The sequence below is a fragment of the Phyllostomus discolor genome, chromosome 2 (assembly GCF_004126475.2).
Source record: "Phyllostomus discolor isolate MPI-MPIP mPhyDis1 chromosome 2, mPhyDis1.pri.v3, whole genome shotgun sequence".
NCBI classification, from domain to species: domain Eukaryota; kingdom Metazoa; phylum Chordata; class Mammalia; order Chiroptera; family Phyllostomidae; genus Phyllostomus; species Phyllostomus discolor.
Genome location: NC_040904.2, coordinates 117,634,295 through 117,653,363, shown reverse-complemented (window position 1 = coordinate 117,653,363; position 19,069 = coordinate 117,634,295). Strand labels below are relative to the sequence as shown.

At 38.7% G+C, this 19,069-nt stretch overlaps 1 protein-coding gene across 2 annotated transcripts in view; it reads left to right on the top strand.

Moving 5' to 3' along the window:
* Positions 1-12,789: 12,789 nt before the first annotated feature.
* Positions 12,790-19,069, top strand: part of CRYL1 (crystallin lambda 1) — a 135,739-nt gene continuing 129,459 nt past the window's right edge. For both annotated transcript variants that reach the window (XR_004901441.1, XM_028532379.2), the window contains exon 1: positions 12,790-12,937. Coding sequence is in view for 1 of the 2 variants with exons in the window: in XM_028532379.2 (XP_028388180.1) it covers positions 12,897-12,937 (41 nt within the window). In the remaining variant the exon portion in view is untranslated. The remainder of the gene's footprint in view (positions 12,938-19,069) is intronic.

Here is a 19,069-nt window from a genome sequence, read left to right as displayed (position 1 = left end):
CCAAAACTCTTAGAGTATTGTACAAAGCTGTATGATAACACAGAGAAATTAAGTTCATTATATGGTCAGCATTAAATATTTTTATTCATCTATGTCAGCTACATATAGTGTCTAACTGTAACATATTCATTCATTCATTCATTCATTCATTCATAGAGTGTCAAAAATGGATAAGCCAGAAATATGGCTTTCCTGGCAGAAGGAAGAACATGCATAAGCTGCACTATCTAAAGTGGTAACCATTAGCTACAGGTAACTATTTGAAGTGAAATTTAAATTAATTCAAATAAAAAATCCAATTCCTTAGTCTCATTAGACACTTTCCAAGTGCTCAATAGCTACACATGACCGGTGACTCCTGTGATGGAGAAGACACATATAGAACATTTCCATTACCTTGAAAAGTTCTATTGGACAGGGTTGGGAGGGTGGAGAGAGTATTAAAATAATCTGACGGCACTGTTTAAAAACAACTTTGATAAACTGCATTTGTTTGTAAGTACCAAAGCAGGGCAAGAACCATTGGTGACCTCACAGTATTTTTAAAAGGTGTGTGAGGTAAACTTTTCTGAATATCTATGATAATACAATACACAATGTTGGGGGTTGAATTAATGTTATATTAATGTGCTTCAAAATTTTGCTTATAAAGATCCTGAAGCCACTTCACTGAAATATTGGTAATCTTCCCTTTCATTTGGTTTCTGATTGGGAAAAGTGGGAGTGGTTTGGGAAGATAAAAGCCTTTCTCTTTTGTGGTGGTTAGTATATAGAAATGTTTAATTATGCCAAAAGACAAAAGATTCTTCCTTTTTTTCCATCACACATGTGTCTCTACCCAGTAATGACTTTGAAAGTGCCATCTGAATACTTTCTCAAAACTCCAGTAAAGAAAATCAAGGGTCGCTTCATTGTCCTGTTTGCTGATGTAAGACTACATGCCTGTTGATTTAGCCTCTCACCTTCTCTCTTAGTTTTTTCTTTTTGCTCAATCCTCCACCTTCTAACTTCCCTCCCACTAGCTGTCATCCTGTTCTCTATCTATGACTCTGTCTCTATTTTGCTTGTTAGTTCAGTTTGTTCATTAGATTCGACATATGAGTAAAATCACATGCTATTTGTCATTCCCTGACTGCCTTATTTAATTTAGCATAATGTTCTCTAGGTCCATCCATACTGTAAAAAGGGTAAAATTTTCTTCCTTTTTATGGACTGAGTAGTATTCCATTGTGCAAAGTCCCATAGCTGTTTTATCTATTTGTCTACTGATGGGACACTTGAGCTGTTTCCATATATTGGCGATTGTAATGATGCTGCAATGAACATAGGGTGCTTCTATTCTTTTAAATTAGTGTTTTGGGTTCCATTGGATATATTCCCAGTGGTGGTATTACGGGGTCAAAAGGCAGATCCATTTTTCATTTTTTGCGGTATGTCCATATTGCTTTTCGCAGTGGCTGCACCAATCTGCATTCCCACAAACAGTGCAAAAGTGTTCCCCTTTTCCACATCCTCTCCAGCCTTTGCTGTTTATTGATTTACTGATTATAGCCATTTTGACAGGTGTGAGATATCTCATTGTGGTTTTACTTTGCATTTCTCTGATGTTTAGTGACATTGAGCATCTTTTCATATGTCTATTGACCATACGTATGACTCTTTGGAAAAGTGTCTATTCAAGTTCTTTGTCCATTTTTAAATTGGGTTAGCTATTTTTTTGATGTTGAGTTGTATAAGTTCGTTATAAATTTTAAATGTTAACTCCTTATCAGATGTATTGGTGAATATGTTCTCCCAATATGCGGGTTGTCTTTTTATTTTGTTGATATTTTCCATGGCTGTGCAAATACTTTGTAGTTTAAGGTAGTCCCATTTTTTTTCCTTTGTTTCTCTTGCCTGGGGAGATATACCTGAAAAATATTTTTCTATGAGCAACATCTGAGATTTTGCTGCCTATGTTTTCTTCTATGATTTTTATGGTTTCAGGTCTAACATTGAAGTCTTTAATCCATTTTGAATTTATTCTTGTGTGTGGTGTAAGGTGATTTAGTTTCATTTTCTGCACATATCTGTCCAATTTATTGAATAAACACAATTAATTGCATAACTATCTTTAGCCCATTGTTTGTGTTTGCTTCCTCTGTTGAATACTGACTGACTATAAATGTATGGGTTTGTATCAGGGCTCTCAATTCTGTTTCATTGATCTATGTGTCTGTTTTAATGCCAGTACCATGCTGTTTTGATTACTATGGCCTTACAATATAGTTTGATGTTAGGGAGTGTTATTCCTTTAACTTTGTTCTTCTTTATCATGGTCACTGTTGCTATGTGGAGCCTTTGGTGGTAGCATAAAAATTTTTGAAATATTAGTTTTAGTTCTGAGAAAAACACCATTTGAATCTCAATAAGAATTGCATTGAATCTTCAATGAACAGGGTAGTTCATGGGTAGTATGAACATTTTAATGATGTTAATTCTTTCTATCCATGAACACAGTGTGTGCTTCCACCTATTTGTTTCTTCTCAGTTTATTTCTTCAGTGTCTTATAATTTTCCGAGTACAGGTCTTTTACACCTTTGATTAGGTTTATTCCTAGGTATTTTATTCTTTTTGAAGCAACAGTGAATGAGATTGTTTTCTTAATTTCCTCTTCTGTTAGTTCATTATTGGCATATAAAAAATGCAACTGATTTCTGGATATTAAGTTTGTATCCTGCTGCTTTGCTGAATTCATTTATCAGTTCTAGTAGTTTCTTGGTGGAATTTTGGGGGTTCCCTATGTACAGTATCATGTCACCTGCAAATAAAGACAGTTTTACTTCTTTCTTTCTAATTTGGATACCTTTTATTTCTTCTTATCTGATTACTGTGGCTAGGATCTTCAGCACTCTGTTGAATAAGAGAAGTGAAAGCAGACATCCCTGTCCTGTTCCCAATCTAAGAGGAATGTTTGTAGGTTTTGCCCAATGAGTATGATGTTGGCAGTGGGTTTATCATATACAGCCTTTATTATATTTAGGTATGTTCCCTCTATTCCCACTTTGCTGAGAGTTTTTATCAAGCATCATTAATGGTGCTTGATTTTATCAATAGCTTTTTCTGCATCCATTGGTAAAATCATGTGGTTTTTATTCTTTAATTTGTTTATGTCATGAATCACATTTATTGACTTGCAAATATTGTAACATCATTGCATTCCCAGAATAAATCGCACTTGATCATGGTGTGTGATCTTTTTGAAGCACTGCTGTAATTGGTTTGCTAGTACTTTGTTGAGGATTTTAGCATCTATGTTCATCAGTGATATTTGCCTATAAATTTTCTCTTTGTAGTGTCTTTATCTGGTTTTGGAATTAGGAAAATGCTGGCATCTTAAAATGGGTTTGGGAGCCTTCCCTCCTCTTGAATTTTATAAAATAGTTTGAGAAGCAGAGGTGTTAGTTCTCCTCAGAATGTTTGGTAAAAATCACCTGTGAAGCCATCTGGTCCAGGGCTTTTGCTTGTTGGGAGTTTTTTGATTACTGCTTCAATTTCATTAGGTGTAATCTGTCTATTCAGATTCTCTGTTTTTTTTCTGATTTAGTTTTGGAAGATTGTATGTTTCTAGGAATTTATCTATTTCATCCAGGTTGTCCAGTTTATTAGCATATAATTGTTCATAATATTATCTTATAATCCTTTGTATTTCTTTGGTGTCAGTTATTATTTCTCCTCTTTCATTTCTGATTTATTTGGGCCCTTTCTCTTTTTTTCTTGATGAGCCTGGTTTAAGATTTATCAATTTTATCTTTTCAAAGAATCATCTCTTAGACTCATTGATCTCTTGTACTTCTTGTATTATTTTTTAGACTCTATTTCATTTATTTCTTCTCTGATCTTTATTATTTCCTTCCTTCTACTCACCTTGGACTTGTTCATTGTTCTTTTTCAAGTGTTTTTAAGTATAAAATTAGATTTTTTTTATTTGAGTTTTTTCCTTTTTTTTTTTTTTGAGATGGGTCTGTAGTGCTATGAATTCCCCTTTTAGGGTTATTTTCCCTTTGTCCCACAGATTTCGATTGTTGTGTTCTCATTTTTATTTGTTTCAAGGTATCTTTTGATTTTTTCCTTGATCTTATTTTGACCCATTTATTGTTTAATAACATGTTATTTAGCTTCCACATTTTGTGAGGTTTTCAGTGTTGTTCTTGTGATTGATTTCTAGTTTTATAGCATTGTGGTCAGAGAAGATGCTTGATATGATTTAAATCTTCCTAATTTTATTGAGATTTATTTTGTGTCCTAGTATCTGGTCTATCCCAGAAAATGTTCCATGTATACTTGAAAAGTATATTCTGGTGCGTTGGGGTGAAATGCTCTGAAGATACCAATTAAACCCATTTGATCTAGTGTGTTGTTTAAGGTCCCTGTCTCCTTGTTGATTTTCTGTATGGAAGATCTATCCATTGAAATCAATGGGATGTTAACATCCCCAACTATGACTGTATTTCTGTCAATCTTTCCCTTTATGTTCATCAAGATTTGCTTTACATACTAGGTGCTCCTATGTTCGGTGCATAAATATTTACTAGGGTTATAAGGTTATATCCTCTTGTTGGATTGTCCCCTTTATCATTATGTAGTGTCCTTTTTTTTCTCTTACTATAGTCTTGGTTTTAAAGTCCATTTTGTGAGATATAAGTATGACTACTCAAGCTTTTTTTCCTTTCCATTTTCATGAAATATCTTTTTCCATCCCTTTACTTTTAGTCTGTGTTTATCTTTTGATCTGAGGTGGGTCTGTTGGAGGCAGCATAAGTAATGGTCTTATTTTCAACTATCCTATGTATTCTAGTTGGAGAATTTAAGCCATTTACATTTCAGGTGATTGTTGATAGATACATATTTAGTGCCATTTTATTTTTATACCATTTTCCTGTGTTTTTCTTTTTCTTTTTCTTTTTCTTCTTTTCCTGAAGTAAGCCTTTTAACATTTGTTGCAGTACTGGTTTGGTGTTAACAAACTCCTTTGTCTTTTTCTTGTCTGAGAAGCTCTTTATTTCTCTTTCAGTTTTAAATGATAGCCTGTAAAGTAGACTTGGTCATAGTTTCTGGCTTTTCATGACCTTGAATATTTCACATGATTCCCTTCTGGCCTGAAATGTTTCTGTTGAGAAACCTGATGACAGTCTAATTGGTGCTTCCTTGTGTGTAACTACCTGCTTTTCTCTGGCATCTTTTAGCATTCTTCTTTGTTTTCAAGGCTTCTTATTTTAATTATGATGCATCTTGGTGTAGTCCTCTTTGGATACAACATGTTTTGGACTCTGAACTTCCTGGGCTTGTGTATCTTTTTTCTTAACCAGATTAGGGAAGTTTTCAGTCATTATTTCTTCAAATAGGTTCTCAGTCCCTTGCTTGCTCATCTTTCTGGTATTCCTGTGATACAGATGTTGCTATACTTCATGTTGCCCCATAAGTTTCTTAAGTTTTCCTCATTTATTAAAATTCTTTTTTCTTTTTCCTGCTCTGCTTGAATGATTTTTTTCTACCTTGTTTTCCAAATCACTGATTCACTCTTCTGCTTAATCTAATCTACTGTTTATTCCTTCTGGCATTATTTATTTCAGATATTGCATTCTTTATTTCTGTCTGCTTCTTTTTTATGGTTTCAATGTCTTTTTTTCATGCTGTTGATTATCCTTATAATCATTACTCTAACCTCTCTATCTGATAAGTTTCTTGCCTCCATTTCATTTAGTTCTTTTGGAGAATTCTTTTGTTCTTTCATTTGGGGTCTGTTTGTTTGTCTTCCCATTTTGGCTGCTTCTTTGTATTTGTTTCTATGTATTATGTAGATCTGCAAAGACTCTGGTGCAGACCTATGTCAGATGCTCCCTGTGACTGGTCCTAGGCAACCTATTTGGAGCTGTCGAAGACCCAGAGCTTGTGCCTCCCTCTACAGGGCTTGTATGTGTGTTTGTGCAGAAAGAACCAGGGTGCACACAAAGGCAGTCTTTTACCAGTACCAAGCCTGTGGTCAGCTAAAGTCTCAGAGGTCCCAGCGATCCACCTTGCCTGTAGACTTTCTGTTAGGCTTAAAGAGTGAAAGTCTTCCAGCTCTTCTCCTCTGCATCAGGTCTTAAGCACCACAGAGTGAGGCAAGGGTGATTCCTGTAGATGGGGTTATTGCTTCCTTCAGGCTGATGCTACCTGGAAGGGAGTGCTCTGACTGAGAAAGATGGCCTCTGCTGTATAGGGAATGACTCAACACAAGGATCCTGGCAGCTGTTCCTTCAGTTCTCTCCTCAGAGCCACCAGCTCCAGATGCTCCTCACATGTCTCTAACCAGCTTTGTTTTCCCTCTGCCAGAACCCAGGGTAAGGAATTTTGTGCATGCATTGACCCTTTAGAAGCTCTCTGCATCTCCAGCCATCTCTCCCTGGTATACAAAAACCCCTGCTGCTTTTCACAGCTGGATTTACCTGAGTTCCATTCCAGGTTGTGGTACTGTAGGCTGGGGGATTCAGGTTGCATTTAGACCCCACACTTCTCAGGGGGAATTCCCCACAGCCTGAAATATCCCTCCAGAACTTCAGCTGCTGCTATTGAGAGCCCAGCTAGCCACCTTCGCCTCCTCAGCTCTCCTTACCAGTCATTTTGTGGTGATGTGGCTTCTCCTGTCTGTCCGTGGTTATAAGGCTTCTCTCCAGCTAGTGTTCTGTTGGTTATTTAGGATGATTTTTCTATAAATTAGTTGTAAATCCAGCCTGGTCCTGGGAGAAGGTTAGTGTAGTTTCCACTTACTCCTCTGCCATCTTGGGTCCTGGCAGGGAAACACTTTTAGTTTTTGCCCATTGAGTATGTTGGCTGCAGGTTTGTCATATATGGCCTTTATTATGTTGAGATATTTTCCATTTAATCCTACTTTGGGGAGAGTTTTTATCATAAATATGTACTGGATTTTATCAAATACTGTTTCTGCATCTGTTGATATGATAATGTGTTTTTTAATTTTTTCTTTTGTTTATACAATGTATCATGTTTGTTGATTTATGAAAATAGTACCATCCTTGCATCCCCAGAATAAATACCACTTGATCATGGTGTATGATCTTTTTAACATATTGCTGGATCTGGTTTGCTAATATTTTGTTGAGGATTTTAGTATCTATGTTTATCCTATCTTGTTTTTTTTATCCATCACCCATTCTATTGCTTATTCTTTTATCACACTGAGAATCCTAAGCCTAGACAGAGAAAGGTCATAAGTAATGTTCTCTAAGTGAATTTAGAAATCATTCAGGAAGAAGTCATAGTAATTACAATGGTTATGAAATCCTAAGTTTCAGACAAGGAGATACCATCTATCTGAACAGAATTATATTCAAGGACATGAATTTCCCTAGACAATATTATACTCATCACAGCCTCTGTAACATATAGTTGTATGGATTGTGCAGTGTACAAAAGGAACACATCTAAGAAAGTATTATTCACATAATAGACATTATAGATGCAGTACTTATAACAATAATAAAAACATTTTTTCAGAAGATAGTAGTAAAATAGCTTGCTCTTAAAAATCAGTAAAATATGACAATTTTCTGTAGATGGAAAGTGTCTGATTTATACAAAGTCAAAAAAAAGAGTTATCACGTATTCTAAGTCCTATAGGTAAAGATAGTCCTCACAGTAAGTTCAGTAGCTCAGAGAAAAGAGTGGTCACCAATCACAGGGTGAGCTAGTCATAGCTTCAAGGAGGGCCTGGTTATGTAAAAGAAGAGGAAATTTTTAATAATTGGTAGTGAAGAAAGCATAGGATTTGGAGGGGTTTTTTTTATAGCTCTGTCTAGTTTTTTTGAACATTCAAAACCTGTTCTTCTATGAGAAGCCTTTCCTGACCATTGGTTTCAAAAAACATCTCCTCCCACCATTATCCTCAATCTCCTTAACCTGCTCAGTTTCCAGCATAGCACTCATCATGACCTGATTTTCATTTCCTTATGTATTATGTCATTTTTGTTTATTTGTTTATTTTCTATGTCTTTCACTAGAATGTAAATTCCATGAGACTAGAGGTCTTTATCTGACTTGTTCACCGCTTTGATCCCCAATTTCTAGAACTGAGCTTTCTCATACCATAACCACTAGCTACATGTAGCTACGTAATATAAGATAGAGTTAACCAAGATGAATACAATGAAAGTTGGTTCCTTCAGCTACATTAGCTGTATTTCAAGTGTCAATAGCTACATGTAACTAGTGGCTACTGTACTGGATGGTGCAGATACAGATCTTGTACCATCACAGAAAGTTCTGCTAGACAGTGCTGATTCAGAATAGTGGCTGGCACAGAGTAAGTGTTCAGCAAATATTTAATGAATGAGGTTAAATCAATGTAAGTTGCTGAACTTACCTCTTTGAGCCTCCTGATTTCTCACCCATAGGTTGGAAAACAATAATTAAAAAACTGAGAATTAAATGAGATAATGAAATAAAATAACTTCATAGTAGAAAAATGGAAATGATTATTGTGGTAATTCAAGCTTGCTAAGGCTCCTGGAACACTGGGTGCAAATGTGACTATGCAAATAGGAAGGATTCACATTTTATGGGTTCTATCCTGATGGCCTGCCTGATGGCTGACCCTGGAGGGTGGCAGAGCCCCTTACTGGCCACTCCTGTCAGCAACTAGCCTGACAATGTTGATAACAGGGCCATGGATCTGTCTCCAGAAGTATCGAGATTCACAATGAAAAAGAAAAGTCTACAAGTAAAAAAAACCCTTCAAATCTGTGGTCTGGATTCAACCAACATTAAAGTGTTTATGACTTTCTAAATGCCAACAGGGACCTAAAGCAATGCTCGATTATTTAGTCTTCATGGAGTCTTACATCTTCCACAGTAACTCAAAGGTTCATCCCTCTCCTCAAGTCCTCCCTTCCTCAGGTTTGCCATGTAGGCACCAAAGCTCAGCAGCAGGTGAATTCCTTAAGAGCACAGCTCTGTCAACTTCTGCCTGCAGCTTTTCTTGCCAAGTCCAGTCCAGATAACAGAAATCACATTTGGTAGTGCAACAGGGAATTTAACATGGAAAATTTGTTCAATAGGAGGACTGAAAAGCAAAGAGAGGTCACTGACATGACATGGTAACATTAGGAGGTGCCACTACCCCCAGGACTTGGGGAAGGTAGGGAGATTTGGTGTCGTTAGGCCTAGAGCCTCAGAGAAGGAGCCTGGGGGAGCTGGGTGTGCTGGCTGTTATGTGAGAGGTGGTATCTGGCAGGGCCAACAGAGCTGAACATGGAACCAAAGGAGGGCACTAGTATGATGGCTAGGGTGGCACTGACAGGATTAGCAAGCTAACATTCCCTGCCCCTCTGCCTTCCTGTTTTTCTCTAGCACCTTGTGTTGGTGGGATTTAACAAGAAGCCTGCTTCAGCATTGCACACCAGAGTATAGAAGGGTGAGTTGGAGCAGAGAGACACCCATCTAGTAATAACCATCACAGGCCCTTTTACACAGACCCTTGTACACATGGTTGAACTTCTATGCCACAATAGTAAGGACGATGGTTTATCTTAAGAAGATGCAATGCTTCTCCCACATAGAAGCTCTCACTGTCCCCCAAAGGGGAGATGGAGCAAGGGCTAACAGTTGTTGTGTCCTTCCTGGGGCATCTGTGTTTGTTCAGGCTATGTCTCACCTAAATATTCATGAACCTACAGCCTAAATTACAAACTTAAGCACTACCAACCATCTTTACAGAAAATAATAAGGGAAAAGGAGGAGAGAGGAAAAGCAATGAGATAACATACAAACATACACATACACATACAAATAAGGGAAAAAACCACTTGGCTGCTAATCTTCATTTCTGTTACTGGTCAGAAGAACATATTATTGATTATTCCCTTTTCCAAATACTGGTTGCAAGCTCATCCTCATCCAGCATTTCAGTTAATCAAGGTTTTTTTGTGTTTTTTTTTCCCCCCTAGCTGGAGGGTGGGGGTGGTGAACCAAACTTTTATTTTTGAAGGATATATAAATCATCCAAAATCTTACCTTAAAAAATTGACTTCCTGAGATAGAACTTACATATATTTATTGAAGTGTATGTTTCAATGACTTTTGATAATCTATGCACCTGTGTAACTACCACCATAATCAAGATACAGAATACTCCTATTACCTCAAATTTCTCCTGTGCCCCTCCTGAAGCAATTCCTGCACCCCCATACCCAGAGAGCCTACTTTAGAATTCTGGAGTTGCATACAAATTGAATGATACATATGCTCTTTTGTGTTTGTCTTTTTTTGCTCAACATAACTCATAATGTTATTGGGAGTCACCCATGTTGTCTCAGGCGTCACCAATTTGTTTTTTCTTATTGCTGAGTAGTATTGCATTGTATGACTATATCAAAATTTGTTATTCTATTTCCTATTTGAGTTGTTTCCGGTTTTTGGCTGTTATGACTAAAACTGCTAAGAATCTTTCTATACACATCTTTGTGTAGACACTGTTTTTATTTCCCTTGTGTAATACCTAGAAGTGGAGTTGCTGAATCATACGTTAAATATATGTTTCACTTCAGAAGAAACTGCCAAATTATTTTCCCAAGTGATTCTTCTACTTTGCATTCCTACCAGCAATATACAAGAATTCCATTGTTCTACATCCTTACCAACACAAGGTGTTTTTCATTTTAATCCTACTGGGCATGTAGTGGCATCTCATTGTGGCTTTAGTTCACATTTTCTGATGACTAATTATGTTTATCAAAGCTTCATTGCTTATTGACTGTTAATATATCTTCTTTGGTGAACTCTCTCTTGAAATCTTTTGCTCACTTTTAAACTGGTTGTTTCTCTCTTTGAGTTACAAGGTTTCTCTGTATGTCCTGAACACAAGCTTTTAACTATGTATGTGTTTTATCGATAGTTTTCTCCGAGTGTGTGGTTGGTATTTTTATTTTTCTTAACGGTGTCTTTTGAAAAGCACCTTGGCCACATGCAGAAGTTCTCTGTACTATAACCCTCAAAACTGTTTTCTGTTGATAAATATTCATCATGTTTCAACATTTTTCTATTAAAAACTATGCTGAAATGAATGACTTAGTCTGTCTTGGTGTCCACTTGTGAATAATTCTGTAGGACTGAAATCATAAAGCCAAAAGGGTATATACATTTAAAATTTTGACGTTTCAAGCACTGTCAGGGGAGGGAGGGGGGTTCTGAGATTTTTCACCTTATTGCAAACTAACAAGTTAATGTGTCACAGTTTTGTGGAAGTTGACCGAAGACATGTGACTCCTGGGTTAGAGATAAACGACCTTATTACTCACAGCAGTAGCAATAGCCAGAGTGTCAGAATATGCATCTACACCAATTTTTGGAGCTCCCAGTACCCTCGGGGTTACATGGAGGGCCAGATGGACCTGGCATTTGCAATGGGCCAAGGACCAGCACTTTTTAAAGCAAAGAGCCGACATTGTAGTGAGCAGCAAACAAGTTCAGTCCCCTTTCACCACAGGAGTGAGCAGTTATAGGGTAATCTCTCTTTGGGTACCTTGACCTCTTTGGCTGCCTGCATGAATAGCTACAGAAACTACTTAGTATTAGTAGATTGATAAACCTAGGCGTCTCCTACACTCTGCAGGAACCTGCAGGGATGCTCAGGGTTCATGACAACAGCTCTCACAACACCATGATGTAATATTTTTTCCCCCAGAGAGTCTGCGGCAGTTTAAGCCTGCCTTCAAATATTCAGGAAAGAGCCGTGGTTGCTAATATGGGAATATCATCAATTTTTGTGATTTTGGCCAATCTTATGGGTGAAGAATGGCATATTAGTTGTGGACTTATAATTTCTCTTGAATTGAGCACCTTTTCAAAGTGTATTGATAATTTGTGAAACTGTTTTTCAAAGCTTTGTCTTCCCTCTGACACCCATCTTTCCATGTTTCTGAAAAGGAAAAGCTCCATTTGTCATGAGTGCTGGTGTGGATATGTTTTCCACTTGAGTACTAATCATCTTTAACGGGATGACGGTGGCACTTCCCCCACACTGTGTGCTGTGTGGACATAAACTGCTGTCTGTCATGTGATGTGTGATTCCCTTTCTTCTTGGTTGCTGGCTCCCAAAATGTCCAGGCATCATGCTGGGTAACAGTTCCTTTGAAGGAGGAAGTACAGTTCAGATAGCGCCCACCGTTCACAACCCTTAATTCACCCTCGTGGAAGCAAACTAGGCTCCTGTTTCACAGGTTTACCATCCTGGAGCTTGACTTTCTGCTGTTCTAACGTTCCATCCGCGGGGAAGGCGACAGGTACCTGTGTAAAGGTATAGTTAGTGGAAACTCAGCAGTAACCGCCCTTAGTTTAAAGCCTAAACTAGGGTGTACTGAAGAGCTGCCTTTACCTTTGAAAGGGAAATCCTGGTAACAGTTTTCTTGGGGCCCTTTGGGGGTAAAGCCAACTGGCAGCCTGGAAGTGCCCCCCATACACACTGATTTTAGGATGCACGGTGAAAAGCTGAGAAACAATAAATTACTGGACTCCGCTCCAAGTGTCTCTGGCACTCCCGCTTCCTACTAGCATTTCCTCCAGCGGGTCTCGCCGGGCCAGATTCGCCCCCACCCAGGCACACCGGGTGAGCTCTAGGTAGGACTTGAGGGTGAGGTGGGGGCGGGGGCTCGGTCAGTGACCACGCCCTTCAGGGGGAAGAGGACCCGCGTCTGCCTCGCCTTTCTCCAGCCAATCCAGAGCCGATCTGTGCAGCTTGACAACAAACACAGCCAATGGGCGAGGGTAATGGCCCGCCGCGCCGAACCCGGAGCAGAGCAGGGTCAGAAGCCAGAGCTTGCTGCTAGTCCGCGCAGTACCTCCTGGCCAGCTCAGTGCTAGCATGGCTACCTCGGCGGCCAGCCCGGTGCTCATCGTTGGCAGGTAAACAGCGCCCGCGAGGTCCGCGGGAGGAGCGCGGTGGAGAACTGTCTAGGTTCTCTCTGCGCTGACGCCGCGGGCGGTTCGGAAAACAGAGCGCAGGCCGCATGCAAACGCGGTTTAGGGAACTCGCCGGGTGATGCCGTCTGTCAGCGAGCCCAAGTAAACGTGCCAGTCATTCGGTGTGGGCAACATAAAGTCTGTCTGTAGAACTGTGTTGTTAACCATTTCCATTTATGCAAGAGAAAACCAAGATTAAGCAATTTAAATGTCCAAGTTCGCAGGCATTAAGGGACCGAGATAGGACGAACCCAGTGGGGGGTGTCTGATGAGAGCGCGTTCTGATCCCCACGGAATCGCGGGATCTGATACAGGTGCTTGTCGAAAACCCCCTGTGTGCCTAATTCTTGGGGGGAAAGAGCCCTTTCCAGAGGGGAACGCTGGAGCCCAGTTTGCTAAGGTGCGTCAGTTTAACAGTCTAAATTCCATCCAAATTGTTCTGGTTGGTGCCTCCACCCTTTATTTTATATTTCCTATTTTTTTAATGAAAAAGGCATTAATGTGTACCTTATCACTGGTGAGCTCTCATAGGACTCTATCCACATATTGGTGCCTGCTATTGATAGTTAGAAGCCCCTTTTTGAGGGTGGGCTTGGTCCCATTATGCCTCTAAGGTGTTGGCCTGTTTGACGACCCCCCATTTCCCCATCAGTTTTACAGTCCTTTGAAGGAAGGAGTCAGGATGGGAGTCAGGTTGCCTTCTGTCTGCTTTCTTTTCCCTCCCCTCCCCTCCCCTCCCCTCCCCTCCCTTCCCCTTCCCTCCCTTCCCCTTTAGAAGAGGGGGGAAAAGGGGGAGTGAAACATCAGTGTGTGGTTGCCTCTCGGTCACCCTCTACTGGGGACAGGGCCTGCAGCCCAGGCATGTGCCAGACTGGAAATTGAACCGGTGAGCTTTGGTTCGCAGGCCGGCACTCAACGCTCATCCACAGAGCTACATCAGCCAGGGCTGTCTGTTTTCTTTTGATCACGGAGCAAGTGGTATTAATTGTGCCCTTGTCCTTTCCAAGCACGTGGTGGGTGTGGCTGCCTAGTGAAGGAATATGAATATATATATCCATCATATATATGAGTGAATATGAATGTATATGAATATATATATATATATATATATATATATATATATATATCCCCCCTGCCACACACACCCATTGTACTAGGTATGGTGACTCCGCTTGCCTTGAAGTTTTGATGTCTGGGGCTGGATGTTGTACGTCTCCCACCATGCCTTGGAGTGGTGTTCTGGTGGCACCTAATCAAAGGGAAAGGAGCACAGTTTCTTCTCTGAGCTGGGATTGGCAAGTCAGTTTACTTCTGATTCCTTGAGGGAGAGTGACAAGGAATTAGACAGGAGATGGCAAACTATAATGACCGCAGGACTTAGCACAGGATAGAAAGTTCCATCTATACCCACACCCTCTGCACCTCAGCAGACACCCATCTCTGCTTCTGGGGTAGCACTTCTTTCCTGCCCTTTGTCCTTTCTCTCTGCTTCCTTTCTTCTCTTTCTCCTCCTTTCTTTTTCTCCGTTGGTTCCTTATGTAATTTCAAAAAACACTCATTTAAATTCTATATAAGACCTGGTTGAGTTTCATTCCTGGATTTCAACAGACTGAAAAATACATAGTATTTTAGTGTCAGAAAACTGTTGGGTCGTTATTTTTCCATCAATACCAGACTCCTTCCTAAAAGTCCTTGCTAGAAATATAGTCTATTTAATTATTCATTGATCTTTTCATAAAGGCCACTCTTCCTAAGGGCCGCTTAGCTTTTTAGTGAACCCCAAAGCAAGTACATTCAGAATGGTGGGCTTGAGAGAATAAGAATGTGACTTAGAGAATTAAGACAGGTCTAGAACTGTGAGAACCTAAAGAGAGGGAAAATCTGGTAATGATAGCTTTAAAAAATGGGAGTAGAAACGGCTATCCTGAAGACAGATTTGCATTTGGGTGGTGTCCTCAGGCATTCATTTCTGTTGGCTTTACACATTTACAGAGGAACTTATTCCTGTATATAATACCGTGTTTCTCAGTAACTGTGACGTTTATTAAACAGAAACATCATGTAAATTGGAGTCAGGAGGGCCTGTAGAGGGAGCTCTCATGCTCTATCACTCAATGTCAATTACCCCAAACAGTTAAAGGCATATTTTCCATCTCCAACAGAAAGTTTTTCTACTCTTACTGCAACAGTAGGAAGGAGGATTTTCTAGTGAGCAACCACTCAGCCAATGAAAAGCCACCATGCTTCACTCCCAGTTTCCACTAGTGGACTCTGTTTACAACAGTGCCTCTGAACTCTCCCTTTCCTCTATAAGAGAATATTCCTCTCCTTTGTCTTCTGGACTTGCATGTGCTTTGCCATTAGATTGCATGTCCAGAATTGCAACTCTTTGTTGTTCATAAACCCATTTTGCTGGAGAAATATATGGCTATTTGTTTAAAGTCAACAACTGGTATGGCATTGTGTTTCCCAAATTTTAGGCCTTGGGCTTGGTTTAAAATTGGAATCTCTGTTGGGGATAAGACCAACTTTGACATATTTCTGGTCTTCCTTTTCCCTGGGCATACTCCTTCAGGGCTGAACTGAGGGGCCATCTCCTCCAGGAAACGTTCTATTTCTGGGACCTTCCCCTTAAGAGTACAAACTGTATCATTACTGGTTGGGTATTAACCATACCTGGTCCCAGTAGACAGATTGAATGTTTATAACAGATTGCCTTTTTAAAAAACTGAAGTACAGTGTGAAGGGCTTGCCAGGATGTTGTTTTTTGTCAAGTAATGCGTTCTTGAACTAGTCTCCATTTTTTTTCTATTCCAAAATTTTACTTCGAGGTGACTATATACATTTTTTGTAAGATTTCTGAGGCATGAAGTTTTTCAAATTCTTGCTAATTTTTGCATTAAAATGGATATACTTTTCCATTCATATACTTTTTAAAGTTTATATACTTTTTAAGGCTTTTCCCATCTCATGTTTGTTGCATTCATCTTTTACTTCTGGGTTTATAGTAATGTGTCTGTGTGTGTATGCATGTACACACAATATATATCTATATATATACACACACACACAGAGAAAGTTGTAGGGTGTTCCAGTTACTTGAATCAGCTGAAACACTAAATGTGTTCTTCCTAGGAAACTTTTAATAGCTCTTATTAGCAAATATCCCACAGCCTACGTAGATCAGGAGTGTATGTAGAAACAGTTTTCTTCAACTTTTGCCAAGTGAATACTTGGCTGTAGAATGGAAAGATACTTTAAAAATTATCTAGGGTGAATTTATCCAAAGCTAAATGCCATTAATGATAAAAATAGAATTGAACCAATTTTATTGCTTAACTTTTCTTTCCTGCTGCTTTGCTGCTGTGTAACAATAAATTTTTATAAATTTAGGAGCTTTAAAGCATATTAGAATTGCCAGAATGGTAAGGGCCCATTATGTGGTCCCCACGTATCTAGGGTTTTAGAACAAGTTAATAAGATGTCACATGATCTAATGACAGAAAGCTAATGGCATTTGGGTCTGATGTAAATTAATATTGAGGACAAGAAAGCCCAACAGAAACCAAGGCCATGAACTTTCCTTCTGTGTCTGTGTAGTTTGTACAATCTTTGTACCTCTCTCTACATTAGTCGGCTTTGTACATTCCCCCTTTCCTATAATGCTTACATTTCTCCCCCACCTCACTTCTTTATCTTGCATATTCCTGCAACCCCAACATCATGATCTTTCAACTCTAGTTCATGTTACTGATTTACAGTTTCCATATTTTGGGCCCAATCGTCAGGAGAGGAAATCTGATTGGCTCAGTTTGTCTATGTGAGCTAGGCTACAGATATCATTGAATGCTGGTAAGTTAGTGGGCTGCTTCAGGTCATTTGTTCACTTCACATTCAGTCATTAGTGACTCTGTGTGTGATGGGGTAAAGGGATCCCAGGAGTTAGCATTCTGCTCTTGGTTGGTCCTATAGGGGAATGTGGGCAATACAGTTTAAAAATAAATACTACTTTGTCTTTAATGCTTGTTATATGAGCTGTAACTAATTTCTCCCCAACATTTTTTTAATAAAAATTCTCAAACACACAGGAAACTTGAAAGTACAGGAAAAAGAATATCTACACACCCACTTGTATTCAACAAATTGAAAAATTTGTTATATTTGCTTTCTCTGTGTACAACTTACTTAATCAATTCTGCATATTAGATGGCTAGCTTTAATTTTTTGCTTATATAAATTCTACTATGAATAAATATCTTTGTGCATTGCCCATATGAACCAAAAATAAATTCCAGAAGTAAAATGTCTGGGTCAAATATTGTAAACACTTACAGTTTTAATATAGGGTGTTAGATTGCCTCCAGACACTTTACATCAGTTTACATCCCCCAATAGTTTGTGTGTGTGCATTTCTCTACAGTGTCAGCAATGTGAAGTGTTGTCAGTCTTTTTAATCTCTGCCATTCTGATATGTCTAATTTGCTATTATTAGAGTAACAGTAAAATCTGTTTTCAACTTAGTTATTACCTATTCATATACTTTTTAAAAGGCTTTTCTCCTCTCATGTTTGTTGCATTCATCATTTACTTCTGAGTTTATAGGGATTTTTTATATTTATATGTTATAAAAATTATTTTTTCTTGGACATTTGTCTTATGTTGACTTTTTTTTTGCCATAAACAAAGTTAAGATCAGTTAGTTTATTTGGCAAACACTATTCAAACATGAAGACCATTGTGGCTTGGAGTATTGCACAAACGTCTTTGATGGAAAGATTGGAAACTAGTGTTTCAGTGTGAATATCCTCCTCTCCCCACTGCATTTGTAGATGACAGCCCTCTTGGAGATGTGACTAACTTCTGGATGATTCTAACATATAGAATAGCTGGGAATGGGACTATGTTTCCTGACAAACTAACTACTGAAAGAAATGAATGAATTATAACAGTAGATAATCACTTACATGACCACTGCCTTTTAGAAAAATAATGTGAGCCACAATGCAAGTCACATACATAACAAAATTTTATCTTAGTTAACTTAAAAAGTAAAGAAAAGATGAAATTAATTTACTTTTCAAAGATATATTTTATTGCCCTGGCTGGCGTAGCTCAGTGGATTGAGTGTAGGCTGCGAACCAAAGCCTCACAGGTTCGATTCCCAGTCAGGGCACATGCCTGGGTTGCAGGCCACAACCCCCAGCAACCGCACATTGATGTTTCTCTCTCTTTCTCCCTCCCTTTCCTCTCTAAAAATAAATAAATAAAATCTTAAAAAAGACATATTTTATTGATTATGCTATTACAGTTGTCCCATTTTCTCCCACCCACATCTCCCCCCCTCCCCCTGCTTAGTTCATGTCCATGGGTCGTACATATAGATTCTTTGGTTTCTGCATTTCCTAAACTATTCTTAACCTCCCCCTGTCTATTTTCTACCTACCATTTATGCTACTTATTCCCTGTACCTTTCCCCCATTCCTCCCCTCCCCTTCCCCATTGATAACTCTCCATGTGATCTCCATTTCTGTTCTTGTTCTAGTTGTTTGCTTAGTTGTTGTTTTTTTTTTTTAGGTTTGGTTGTTGATAGTTGGAGATTGTTGTAATTTTTACTGTTCATATTTTTTATCTTATTTTTCTTAGATAAGTCCCTTTAACATTTCATATAATAAGGGCTTGGTGATAATTAACTCCTTTAACTTGACCTTATCTGAGAAGCACTTTATGTGCCCTTCCATTCTAAATGGTAGCTTTGCTGGATAGAGTAATCTTTGATGTAGGTCCTTCCTTTTCATGACTTGGAATACTTCTTTCCAGCCCCTTCTTGCCTGCAAGATTTCTTCTGAAAATCAGCTGATAGTCTTATAGGAATTCCTTTGTAGGTAACTCTCTTCTTTTCTCTTGCTGCTTTTAAGATTCTCTTCCTATCTTTAATCTTGGGTAATGTAATTATTATGTGCTTTGGTGTGTTCCTCCTTGCGTCCAACTTGTTTGGGACTCTCTGAGCTTCCTGGACTTCCTAGAAATCTGTTTCCTTTACCAGATTAGGGAAGTTCTCCTTCATTATTTTTTCAA